The sequence below is a fragment of the Neomonachus schauinslandi genome, chromosome 9, assembly GCF_002201575.2.
Source record: "Neomonachus schauinslandi chromosome 9, ASM220157v2, whole genome shotgun sequence".
Lineage (NCBI taxonomy): Eukaryota > Metazoa > Chordata > Mammalia > Carnivora > Phocidae > Neomonachus > Neomonachus schauinslandi.
The window spans coordinates 84,341,613-84,355,254 of record NC_058411.1 but is presented as its reverse complement, the minus strand read 5'-3'; the positions used below and the strand labels follow the sequence as shown (position 1 = coordinate 84,355,254).

Sequence of the window (13,642 nt, the reverse complement as noted above, 5' to 3'; positions counted from 1 at the left end):
GGAGAATAAAAAAAAGGAAAAGAGGGGCATCTGGGTGGCTCAGCCAGTTGAGCATCTGACTCTTGATTTCGGCTTGGGTCATGATCTCGGGGTCATGGGATTGAGCCCCATGTCAGGATCTGAGCTGAGCATGGAGCCTGCTTGGTATTCTCTCTCTCCCTCTCCTTTTGCCCCTTCCCCACTTCTCCCTCTCTCTCTCAAAGAAAAAAAACAAAAAAACCAAAAAATTTAAAAATAAAAATACCACTGGGCGCCTGGGTGGCCCAGTTGGTTGAGCGACTGCCTTCGGCTCAGGTCATGATCCTGGAGTCCCTGGATTGAATCCCGCATCGGGCTCCTGTTCGGCGGGGAGCCTGCTTCTCCCTCTGACCCTCCCCCCTCTCATGTGCTCTCTCTCTCTCTCATACTCTCTGTCTCAAATAAATAAATAAAATCTTTAAAAAAATAAATAAATAAAAATACCACTAAAGGTAACTATAAAAAAGAAAAAAGAAAAGATCAATGAAACTAAGAGCTGGAAAGATGAACAAAATTGACAGATCTCTAGCTAGACTAATGAAGAAAAAAAAAGAGAGCTCTAATAAAATTAGAAATTAAAGAGAGGTTACAACTGACAGAAATACAAAGGATCATATGAACAATTATATGCCAACAAATTGAACAATATAGAAGAAATGAATAAATTCCTAGAAACATATACTTTTCCAAAAGTAAGTGTTCGAATAAGTGACTTCAGTAAATAGAAATAGAAATAGAAAGTCTGAATAGACTAGTAAGGAGAATGAATCCGTAATCAAAAACCTCCCAACAAATGAAAGTCCAGGACCAGATGGCTTCACTGGTGAATTCTACCAAACATTTAAGAAAAAGTTAATACTTATCCTTTTCCAACTCCTCCAAAAAAATCAAAGAGGAAGGAACATTTCCAAACTCATTTTATGAGGGCAGCATCACCCCAGTAACAAAACCAGACAAGCCACCCCACACAATGTGCACACGCATACACACACATATTACAGGCTATTATCACTGATGAACATAGATGCAAAAATTCTCAACAAAATTTAGCAAACTGAATTCAACAATGGATTAAAATAATAATATACTGTGTTCAAGTGGAATTTATTCCAGGGATGCAAAGATAGTTCAGCATCCACAAATCAACATAATATACCACATTAATAAAATGAAGGATAAAAATCATATGACCATCTCTATAGATGCAGAAAAGGCATTTGAAAAACTTCAACATCCATTTTTAATGGTTTAGAGGGAAACCATCAACAAAGATGGTTTAGAGGGAACATACCTAAACATAATAAAGGCAATATATGACAAGCCCACAGTAAACATCATACTCAACGGTGGAAAGCTGAAAGCTTTTGCTCTAAGAACAGGAATAAGACAAGGATGTCCACTCTTGCCACTTTTATCCAACAGAGTATTGGAAGTCCTAGACACAGGAATTAGGCAAGAAAAAGAAATAAAAGGCATTCAAATTAGAAAGGAAGAAGTAAAACTATGACTACTTGCAGATTACATGATACTTTATATAAAAAACTCAAAAGATTCTACCAAGAAAGTGTTAGAATATTCTAAGTGACTTCAGTAAACAGGATACAAAATTAACATACAGTAATCCATAGTGTTTCTATATACTAATAGTGAATTATCAGAAAGAAATTAAGAAAACAATCTGATTTATAATTGCATTCAAAAAAATAAAATACGGATATAAATTTAACCAAAGAGATGAAAGACCTATACACTGAAAACTTTAAGACACTGATGAAAGAAATGGAAGAAGATACAAATAAATGGAAAGATACTCTGTGCTCATGGATTGGAAGAATTATATTGTTAGAATGTCCACACTACCCAAACTATAGATTCAATGCAATCCCATCAAAATTCCAGTGGTGTTTTTCACAGAACAAATTTAGAAATAATTCTAAAATGTGCATGGAACCACAAAAGATCCCAAATAGCCAAAGCAATCTTAAGAAAGAATAACAAAGCTGGGGGTATCAGCTCTCTGATTTTAAACTACAAAGCTATGGTTATCAAAACAGTATGATACTGACACAAAAACAGACACACAGATCAAGGCAACAGAATTGAGAGCGCTGTATTAAACCCACATATAGGGGCACCTGGCTGGCTCAGTAGGTGGAGCGTCTGCCTTCGGCTCAGGCCATGATCCCAGGGTCCTGGGATCGAGCCCCGCATTGGGCTCCCTGCTCCACGGGAAGCCTGCTTCTCCCTCTCCCACTCCCTCTGCTTGTGTTCCCTCTCTCAGTGTCTCTCTCTCTGTCAAATAAATAAAATCTTAAAAAAAAATAAACCCACGTATACATGGACAATTAAGTCATGACAAGGGAGCCAAAAACATACTATGATGAAAGGTATTGGAAAAACTGGATCACTATCTTACACCATACACAAAAACTAACAAAATGGATTAAAAACTTGAATGTTATACCTGAACATAAAATTCCTAAAAAAAAACACATAGGCAGTAAGCAACTTGACTTTGGTTCCAGCGGTAATTTTGTGGATCAGATTTAAAAGGCAGGGGAAACCAACACAAAAATAAAGATTACTTCAAACTAAAATGCTTCTGCACATTGAAAGAAACATCATCGAAATGGAAAGGCAACCGACTGAATGGGAGATTTCTGCAAGTCATGTATCAGACCAGGGATTAATATCCAAGATATATAAAGAACTCAAACAACTCAAAAGCACAACAACAATAAAAAACAAACAACCTGATTTAAAAATGAGCAGAGGATCTGAATAGACATTTAGTATATCCACAGATACGTGCAACCATCATCACTGTCAATTTTAGAACATTTTCATTACAGTGGTCAATTCTTTTTTTTTTTTAAGATTTATTTATTTATTCGAGAGAGAGAGAGAGTACATGAGAGGGGGGAGGGTTAGAGGGAGAAGCAGGCTCCTCGCCGAGCAGGGAGCCCGATGCGGGACTCGATCTAGGGACTCCAAGATCATGACCTGAGCCGAAGGCAGTCGCTTAACCAACTGAGCCACCCAGGCGCCCCAGACATTGGTCAATTCTTAATCTTCATTTTACTTGGCCTATTGACTGCAGGTGACATATTTGATCAATTGCTGTCTCCTTGAAACATTGTTTTCACTCGGTTTTCAGGACTGCACACTCTCTTGGTGTTCCTCCTTCCCCACTGGCCATTTCCTTTCAGTTGGCTTTGCTTTTCTCCCCCCTGACTTCCTTCTAGAGATTGGAGTGCCCCAGGGTGTAACCCTTTAAGTTCTTCTTTATCTTCCTGGGTGATCTCATCTAGTCTCATAGCCTTAAATACCCTCTATATGTTTAGTCCTATCAAGTCTACATCTCTAGCCCAGACATCTTTCACCATCTCTAAGTTTGTGTACAGAACTGCCAGCTCCACATCCCCGTGTGGATTCTAATAGACAACTCAACATGTTCAGAACTAACCCTGTTCCACCTGCAGTCTTCCCTACCTCAGCTGATGACAATTTCATCCCTCTTGTTGTTCTGGCCAAAAATGGTAGAGTCATCCTTGATGCCATTTCTCTCTCACATACCACATTCAATCCATCAGCAAATTCTGTCGGCTCTACCCTCAAAATATTCAGAACCTTATCCCTTCTCCCACCTCATCTCTTACTGCCTGGTACAAGCCGCCACCATTTCCAGCTCGAATTATTGCAATAGCCTACTAACAGGTCATACTGCTTTTATCCTTGTCCCTCTACAATCTACACTTAACGCAGCAACTAGAGTGTTCCTTTGAAAATAGAGGTGATTTCATATTACTCTGCCCAAAACCTTGCAGTGACTCCCCATTTCACTCAAAGTAAAAGCCCAAGTCCTTATAATGGCCCACAAGGCCCTCCAGCACCTGATCTGCCCCTGCTCCATTACCTTCTTGACTTCATCTCTTACTACTCTTCCCCTTACTCACTTTGATCCAGTTATGCCCCTCAACTTTTTCCTTAAACACTCCAGACACACTTCTGACTCAGAGTTTGCAGTGGCTAGTCCCTCTACCTAGAAAGCATTTCCTCCAGCGGTATGACTTGGCCAATTGCCTCACCTCATTTTGGGCATTGCTCAAATTTCATCTTCTCCATAAGGCTTTCTCTTATCATCTTACTTACTATACAGTCAACCCTCTCCATCCTCCTCTACTTCCTCCTCCTCCACTTCCAAACCCACTTACCTTGCTCTATTTTTTCTTCTAGCTATAGCACTTATTACCTTTTAACATACACTATATATATATATATTTTAAGATTTTATTTGAGAGAGAGAGAGTGAGCACAAGCCAGGGGGAGAGGCAGAGGGAAAGGGAGAAGCAGATTCCCTGCTGAGCAGGGACCCGGACATGGGGTTTGATCCAGGAACCCGGTGATCATGACTTGAGCTGAAGGCAGGCGCCCAAACCACTGAGCCACCCAGGCACCCCAACATACACTATATTTCTTAGGTTTGTTTATAGTGTCTCCTTCACCTCTAGAATATAAGCTCTCTAGGGGGTGCATGGGTGGCTCAGTCAGTTAATTGACTGACTCTTGATCTCAACTCAGGTCTTTCTCAGGGTCATGAGTTCAAGCCCCTCACTGGGCTCCACGCTGGGCATGGAGCCTACTTAAAAAAAAAAAAAAAAAAAAAAGAATGTGCTCTCTCCAAAGCAAGAAATCTGTTCATTGATGTATCCCGAGGATATAATACAATGTCTGGTGCAGAGTAAGTGCTCAATAAATAACTGCTGAATGAATGAATGAATGAATGAATGAATGAAAAATGTGGGTGATCATACCTACTCTAAAGTTATTTTAGGGATTAAATAACATGCAAAGATTTTGACACACAATAGACATCCAACATACGTTAGATTCCTACCTCCTTGCCCCAAATATCTTTCCCATTTGCTTCCCCTTATAGCACTGCTCCTTCCCTCTTCTCTGAAAATTTTCACCATTCTAGGCTCTCCTTTGAGTTTAAATCCAGGAAAATCCTACAGAAGTCCACAGATGTCATCTGAGAAGAAAAGGAACCCTGGGAGACCAGCTTTACCTACTGCCACACTGTTGTTCAAATTAACAAATGGTCACCCACAGAAGCAGAAAGCCCTAAGGAGATGGACAGGTAAATGTTTTTGTTGTTGGAGTTGGAGATTTACTGCACTGACTTTTAAAATTACCCTTATTGAGGTCTAATTTACAGACATTAAAATATACACATTTTAGGTGTACTATCTGATGAGTTTTGACAAATGTATAGGTGATTTGATTTGGAGTGGAGGGCATTAAGGTCACCTGGAATTAAGTAGGTGCAGGGATTTAGCAGAGGGATCCTAGCTAGGAAAGAGAACTTCCGGGCTCTTGGAAAACATGCCCAAACAGGGACAAGTGGAGACACCAGGGCCGACCTGAAATTCCTGCGGTCTCAGTGCACCAGAATCGGAACCTCCAGAACATCTCACAACTTCGTGGCACCTCTTGGCCCTCGGGCCAGCTCCCTTTCACACCAGTCTCACCTGTATAGGCCAGGAGCAGTGACCTGGGACTAAGTCCTCCCTTTGCCCTGCAACTCTCCTGCCACCACCCACACCCCCCATCCCCGCCTACCGGTGGGGGTGGGAGGGGTCGGCTCCAGCCAGCGACAGCCAAGTTTCACCGCTGCCCCGACACCCACCTGGCCTGATTTTCTCTCCAGCCTCAGTTAGAAATCGTCTTCGGGTCCGCAGCAGTACTGCAGGCGGGAAAAAGCGAAAGCGCTGCACCAGGTGTTGGCGTCAGAAATATCCCTTCGGGTCAGCTATCCTCCGGTCCCTGGGGGTGCTCTTGGCCTCTGAGGCGCGGTCTGCTGAGCCAGCCCAGCAACCAGGCCCTCTCCCCCCCCCTCTGCGTCTAAAAGCCTCTAGAGATTGCAGGTTCAGCTTCACTTAGAGACGGCAACTCCGAGTTCAGGTTGGCTGGGGAAACTGAGGCAAAAGTGGGGAGGGGTAAAGTTGGCCGCAGACTTTCCCCCTGTAACTTTGATAGCCCCTTCCGAAAGCCCAAAGCGGTGCGTGCCCATCCAAGAAACCCGTGGGGTGGGTCCGAGCAAAAGTCTAGGGGAAAGCGAAGCACCGCTCACGCGGCTGGGAAAACTCAGGGGTGGTGCTGGCTGGGGGTGGGGCCGGGGGTGGGGCCCGACGGAGGGCGGGGCCGACCTGGGCTACCAAGAGTGCCAGCCTAGCCCTGCACAGCAGAGGTGGTGGTGGTGGCCCTTGCCTGTGGCTCTTGTTCGGCTTGCGCCTCGACCTCGCAGCCATGGAGGGACCCCAGGAGCTTCTGAGTGGGAAGCTCCAGTTCTGCCTCACCCCCGCTGCTGGGACCAGATTCCTGCTGTTCAGGCTGAACGACGCGGTGCTGCGGGCGCTGCAAGAGTGTCGGCGGCAACAGGTGCGGCCGACCCCGGGACCCGTCTTCCCTAGCCTCTACCCCTCGGGATCTCGGGCCTCAGCCGGTAACCCTGGCAAAGGGACCTGGGGATGGGAAGAGGCATCCGCAGGCTCCGACCTTCCCATCTCCAAGTGAAGCCGGCGAGGCAGGTACCCCCTGAGCACCCGAGCCGGATGGTGGGAATGCCACTTCACCTGCATTCAGCTCACATCTGCTCTCCCCGCAGGTTCGGCTGGTGATCGCTTTCCAAGGCAACCGAGGCGTAAGTACCGGCCTAGAGTGTGTGAAAAAGGCGGGGTGCGGGGAGAACAGAAGTGGGCTCCGGGAAAGTGCAGTCAGGGCGGAAGGCTGAGAGCAGTCACGGTCTGAGGAAGTTCCGAGAACTGAACCCCCAAATGGGGCGGAGGGGGCTGCTAGGGTTGTGGTCCCAGGAGACTTCGGTTAAGGCGACTGTGCCGTCTCAGCCTCCTGGGGAACTCAAGCCCAGCTGCACCTGGTGTACTAACGAGCCCCGTGGGACCCATCTCCAGTCTTACGTTGGCTCAGGGAAGAACGGCAATGGGAGGGAGGGGCTGACTTCACGGGACTTACGGTTCTCCTTTTGCCCTCAGTATCTGAGGTTCCCAGGCCCTGGCTGGTCCTGCCTCTTCTCCTTCATAGTGTCCCAGTGTGGCCAGGAGGGCTCTGGAGGTGGCTTGGACCTTATGTGCCAACGCTTAAGCAGGTAAGGGGGAACAGGTAGCAGGCAAAAAGCGTTTGTAGAAAGTTGGGGAGGCTGATTTCAGAGGTGCTTAAAAGTTCTCCATCCTCCTGGGATTTTTCCACCACACCTTTCCAGATCTGGGCCTAACCACCTCCACTGCCTGGGCCCACTCAGGGAGCGCCTCACTATTTGGGCAGCCATGGATTCCATCCCAGCCCCATCTACAGTTCAGAGACATAATCTGACTGACAGTGCCAGAGATCCTGAGAGTTGGCAGAACACAGGAGACTATTCTGAAGAAGACACAGTTTCACAGCCACAGATGGCACTAAAAGAGGTGAGGCCAGAAACTGTAGGTAGCTGGAATAAGGTGGGGCAAAGCCTGAAGCCCAGGGAGCCAAGTGCCCCTGCCACTTTCCCTGCCAGGTGCCAGATCCACTGGCAAGCAGCCAAGGACAGTCACTCCCAGGATCCTCAAGGGAACACATGACACAGTGGGAAGTGAGGTACTTGGGACAGGGTGGGACTAAGCTGGGAATCCCTGGTATCGTCTTCTTTTCTAATCTCTACCCTAAAGGCTCTAATAAGAGATCTTGGTCTTCATCTCTCCCATTCCCTCTTCAAATATCCCAGAAACCAGACCTATCTTCCAAACAGAGAACCTGACCAGGCACTGCCTTCCTCTGCTAGCCAGAAACATTTGGACAAGGTAAGTTGTAATAGCAAGGGTTTTTCAGAAATCTTTGTCCAGTCAGGCTAAAATTTTAAAATTAGGAGCCTTCATTGTGATGCTCCCAGAGCTCATTCTATGAAATTAGTTTTCAAGAGTCAGGCAGACTAGGCTTTCTGGGTTACTGTTTATGTGACATTTTTCCCAACAGAAGCGTCCAGCACCTACAACCACTCTAGGACTAAAAGAAAAGAGACTCAGAACTCTGCCTTTAGCTCCAAGTCCCCTACAAGGGCTGCCCAGTCAGGACCTACAAGAGGCAGAAGATTGGGAACAAGAAGATAAGGATGAAGACATGGGCCCCAGGCTGGAACACAGTCCCTCAGTTCAAGCAGGTGAGTTAATGAGAAAAGGGCTAAACTGCCCTAGTGGAAAAAAGACCTATATAATCAGTTTTGTGTCATCTTGCTTCCCTCCCAGATTCTGAATCCCCAAGCCCTGAAGAGGTACCAGATTACCTCCTGTGAGTCTCCTGCTACTTCCAATTTTATCAAACTTTGTGCATATGAGATATTAAGATAAACTTCCTGGGAGCCTGAAGCTTTCAGGGCAATGAAATTGAAGGTGGCAACTCTCTGCTCCTGGCAGGCAATACAGGGCCATCCGCAGTGCAGAGCAGCAACATGCTTATGAGCAGGACTTTGAGACAGATTATACTGAATACCGCATCCTACATGCTCGTGTTGGGGCTGCAAGCCAAAGGTTCATAGAGCTGGGAGCTGAGATCAAGAGAGTTCAGCGAGGAACTCCAGAATACAAGGTAAGGAATGGACTCAAGATGGCTTTCTAGCTTTACTGGCCATAAATTCCCTAATTGCCCTTAAGACTGTACAGTGACCCAAGTGACAAGTCAGTTTTGAGAGAAAAGTTAACCTCTATCATTTAGTACAATGAGATGGGAAATTACTTCTCTACTTTAAGAAAACTGGAGCTTTTTTCTCAAGGCTAAAGTTGGTGCTAGCATTTTCTTTGTTTCAGGTGCTGGAAAAAAAAATAGTCCAGGAATATAGGAAGTTCAGGAAGGTAAGACAGGGTCTGGGAATGGTAGCAAAAAGGCGATCCTTTTGTTTTTTTGACATGGATGCTTTTCCTCTGCAGCGGTACCCAGGTTATAGGGAAGAAAAGCGTCGCTGTGAATACCTGCATCAGAAATTGTCCCATATTAAAGGTCTCATCCTGGAGTTTGAGGAAAAGAACAGGGGCAGCTGAAGCTGTCAGAGGGCTCTTTACCCTCTCTCTGCTCAGTGAGATATGAAGGAACAAAGAAGCTATGAACTACATAGAGTGCAACTGTCTGCTCTTATTGCTGAGTCCATGGTGGCAAGTACGAGAGTTGAACTTTTAGATTCTTTAAGGTCTGACTTTCATTGTTGCCATATTTTACTTCTTAGGGTTTGGGCACAGTGCCAACACTCCACAGCTGTGCCCAGGAGAATAGGAAGAGTAGTAGAATCTTGGCTTCTTCATCTTTAGTTCAGCCAAGTCATTTTCAAATCCTGAGAAATGACACCATTTCCAGGACAAGATACCTTGAGAACATTAGAATTTAGCCTGGTAGCCTCCCTAAAGAAACAGTAATGAGAACTTTTGGTAACAGAGCTAAAATAACTTGTAATACACCTAGATATAATGGGAAAGGGCTTGGTTGTTCCCCTTGTACTGAAAGTGAATTCTTTTACAAACATGGCTGAAAAATGAAACTTTGCTTCTGTGTCCTCTGTACAAGTTTATATGCTTTCCTTAACTCCAAGGCAATGGTTCTACCCATGAATGTCTATCGGAACCACTTCTTGGGTGCTCTAAAGAATTAGATCCCCAGATCCCAGCCCAGGTCTTATGAATTAGAACCTTCAAGGTTATGGTTAGGCATCTTTACTTTTTCAAAGCACTAAGGATGATCCTAATATATATTTTGCTATTAAGGCTCTATCAAATCCATCTTATAATTGACAGCTAGGGATTACAATAGAAATAAAGTTCTCTTTTTCAAAACATAGAGGTTGAGGATCACCTACAATTAGGGCTCCTATCTGGAATTATCCAGTACTGAAAACTTTTAACTGCAGATAGGATTTGGATTTACCCACAAAAAGAGGGAAATTCATTTGAACAAAAGATCATATTAATCCTATCCTTTTTGTTCCTCATTGTTGCAGAAGAAAAGTGGATGCTGCATTCACAACCAGGAATGATACTGTCTTTCCCAGTTCCACTGGAGAGGGAAATTAATGGGCCACACCCTGGGCTTTGGGGGGAGAGAACTGCACCCAGCAGTGTCAGCAATTCCTGAAACAACTTGGATGGAACCCCAACCTGATGCCACACCCATCCAGGGCATTTTTGGGCAGAGACTAGCCTTTGGGAAGTATAAACATGCTCAGCTGCATGGCAAGGGTAAATAGTAACCCATCCCTAGGGTATGGGCAGGGCCAGAAACGGAGCCCAAAAAGAAAGGTCCCTCACCTGCTCTAATCATCAGGCTAGGGGCCTGAGCCCTAACATGTAAGGATAGAAAAGTGATGAAATTTGGAAAGGATTTACAGGTAATAACTATGGATCCAGTTAGTTGGTCTACAGCAGCACTGACCAATATGGTAGCCACTAGCTCTATGTGTGACTATTTAAATCATGTAAAATGTAGTTCTCAGCCATATTTTAAATGCTCAGTAGCTACATGTATTAGACAATGAAAGTTATAGAATTTTCCCAACATGGCAGAAAGTTCTATTGGACAGTGCTGATCTAGAAAACCTTGGTTCCCCATCTCTTAGAAAAAAGACGGTTTAAAGGGGGCTCATTTATTGTCACTGTTCCAAATGTACAAAAAAAATTAGAAAATAACCCCCGATTCAATCCCCCCACCCCCACAACATTCCCCCCAACACAAATAGTTTGTCCCAAAACCACAAACATCAACTGGTCCTGGTATTTCCATAAACAGTGCAGCTAAGAAACAGTTTAGAGAAAATTTAACGGGATTCAGATTATATCCATTCTGTTCTCTCTGCCCTGAGAGTAATAATCCCATACGGGTCCCAGTCCTCCCCAATGGTCTTCCCATCTCTGGTGGACGAGTCCTTTCACAAAGTGGCATTTCTCGCTGCTGCCCTAGAGATCCTCCTGTGCCTTCTTCTTCCTCTTGGTTTTTTCTTCTTGAATTATAGGGGGATTTGTTGCCTCTCGTTGTAGATAGCTAATAAAATCACTTAATTCACGGCCACCCTGAAAACAGAAAGATCACTCTGAAAATTTAACCTTTTAAAGAACCATGGATTTTTTTTCCCCAATAGGAAGACTTTTGAGTTTGTAAAAGCACATTAACAACAACATATATTGACCATGAAATTGAAAGTTTCCAGTTAAATAAAACCCAAAGAACTGGATATGTGTGTGTATGTGTGTATTTGTGGGGAGATGAGACAACGCACTTACTTCATATTTCTTTGGATTTAGCTTCTTGTTGGCTGGAGAGAAGTAGATGGTAGGAAAACTGGGTTAAAAAAAAAAAAAAAACGTTAACTCATTCCAGGTGCCGGAATAACTCCAACATACTCTTCCCCAAAAACTGTTTCTGGGAATAACTTCTCATGATTTCTATTTCTATTCTTTCCTTTTTTTTTGAAAGATTTTATTTATTTATTTGACAGAGGGAGAGAGAACACAAGCATGGGGAGCAGCAGGTAGAGGGAGAAGCAGGCTCCCCGCTGAGCAAGGAGCCCGATGTAGGGCTCGATCCCTGAACCCTGGGATCATGACCTGAGCTGAAGGCAGATGCTTAACCAACTGAGCCACCCAGGCACCCGAGGGAGATGAGCATGCGTGTATGCATGCAAGCAGGGGTGGAGGGGCAGAGGGAGAAGGAAAGAATCTTAAGCAGGTTCCATGCCCAGTGCAGAGCTGACCTGGGGCTTAATCTCACGACCCTGAGATCAAGACCTAACCGAAATCAAGAGTTGGATGCTCACTGGGTGTTATACACAAACAATGAATCATGGAACACTACATCAAAAACTTATGATGTAATGTATGGTGATTAACATAATAAAATAAAATTTAAAAAAAATAGAGTAAAAGGAAAAAAAAGTTGGGACGCTTAAGCAACTGAGGCACCCAGGCGCCCCTCGTGATCTCTCTCTCCTTTTTAAAAATTTATTTGAGAGAGAGAGAGAGAGCATGACGAGGGGGCGGGGGGGCACAGAGGAGCAGAGGGAAAGAATCTCAAGCAGCGTGGAGCCCTATGCGGGGCTCAATCTCACAACCCTGAGATCATGACCTGAGCTGAAATCAAGAGTTGGATGCTCAACCAACTGAGCCACCCAGGCACCCCAATTTCTATTTCTGACCAGATACTATTCTCTATCAGTGGCTAGGTTACATCCTATCAAAACTCGGTAATATGAGAGCTCACAAAATCTGTGGCAGTCATGTGGGCCCATGCAGCAGAACTCCAAGCCAGAAGGCATCAGTAAGTTCTGTGCTCAACTGCAATGAGGGATCCACTCCCTAAACCATGCCCAATAAATGGTTTATAAGCTTATTTTTTTCCCCTATCAATTACTTAGACACTTTTATTAGCTTTTAATCTACTTACCCTCTGACTTCATATGGAGAAGGCACATCATTGGCTGTGGCATCCATCTTGGCTATGATAATATTTGGGTCTTTTCTGAGCTGTTAATAAAAAGGTTAGATCTTTAAACTTTCATTTTTTGGTGACAGAGGGACACTTAGTCAAATCAGCACTTAAAATAACCTCATTTTTAAACACCTCAATAATTCTGCTCAGATAGGAAGAATAGTGAGACTTGTACATTATACCTAGCTTTCTTTGTACAGTATTTCTTCTCTCTCTTGGTTTCTCCATAGTAAGACTCTATTTACAGCCACCTTCAAAATTACCTGGCCTAAATAAGACAGTACAAGGGCTAAGTCAAGAGAAACATAATGGAGTCATATAAGCCATTACCAAAATTCAGAAGCCTGGATACCTTAACTACAATCTAGATTTGAGTCTTTGGAGTGGAAAGTCAGAACAGGTGTCTGAGGCACTGCACAGGCTAGAGACACTAGGGGGGCAGTCAGGAGAAAGTAAACAGCTGAAAAGAAATCTACCAGTATTAGGTATTGAATTAATTAGGATAACTAATTTAGCCAATGCTGAATATGTGTGTCAACTTCCCAACTCAAATTTTATCCTCAGAATATAGTTCAGACTTACCTTCTCTCCCAGTTCTTTATACTTAGGCTCCAGATTCTTACAGTGACCACACCAAGGAGCATAAAATTCAATCAGTACATCTTTATTTTCATCATTCACTATTTCATCAAAATTCTCTGCTACCACTACCTGGAATACACCAAAGATCCTCTAGTTGGTAAGGCAAGGTGAAGAATAAAATTTACATGCTATATTTGTTTCTGGACCCAAACCGTCTCAAATTTGATGTATTGTCACTGAAAATATGTCATTGAAACCCAAATCACATTTACAGATTGTATTAAAGATGTTCTGGTCATTTTCCGGAAACCAACTCATTCCCATGTCTGTCACCTGTCAAACTTTGTTCAGGAAGCCATAGGAAGTAAGTACTACCCAACCCTTCCCTATCTCAAAGCGACAATTCTGAAACTATTCTTAGAGGTTAGCTTGCTCTATCCCGAAGAGTAACTTAGTTCTAATATAAATACCATCCAAAATTCTAAGATTTTATACTGAGCATTATAAGCTCTGCCAATGCTTATTTTAT

At 43.9% G+C, this 13,642-nt stretch overlaps 2 protein-coding genes across 2 annotated transcripts in view; one reads left to right on the top strand and one right to left on the bottom strand.

Annotated features, from left to right (window-relative positions):
• Nucleotides 1-6,263: 6,263 nt before the first annotated feature.
• ELL3 (elongation factor for RNA polymerase II 3) lies at nt 6,264-9,540 on the top strand. The gene is made up of 11 exons (XM_044917787.1): nt 6,264-6,462; nt 6,689-6,724; nt 7,074-7,186; nt 7,301-7,517; nt 7,592-7,671; nt 7,799-7,874; nt 8,047-8,230; nt 8,316-8,358; nt 8,484-8,655; nt 8,874-8,918; nt 8,994-9,540. The coding sequence occupies exons 1-11, from the start codon at nt 6,331-6,333 to the stop codon at nt 9,102-9,104; spliced, it is 1,209 nt and encodes a 402-aa protein (XP_044773722.1). The 5' UTR covers nt 6,264-6,330; the 3' UTR covers nt 9,105-9,540.
• The window catches only part of PDIA3 (protein disulfide isomerase family A member 3), a 25,111-nt gene continuing 21,008 nt past the window's right edge, over nt 9,540-13,642 (bottom strand). The window contains exons 10-13 of the mRNA XM_021695310.2: nt 13,114-13,242; nt 12,487-12,566; nt 11,328-11,385; nt 9,540-11,117 (exon numbers count right to left, since the gene is read on the bottom strand). Of these exons, the coding sequence (XP_021550985.1) occupies nt 11,004-11,117; nt 11,328-11,385; nt 12,487-12,566; nt 13,114-13,242 (381 nt within the window). The 3' untranslated portion in view covers nt 9,540-11,003. The remainder of the gene's footprint in view (nt 11,118-11,327; nt 11,386-12,486; nt 12,567-13,113; nt 13,243-13,642) is intronic.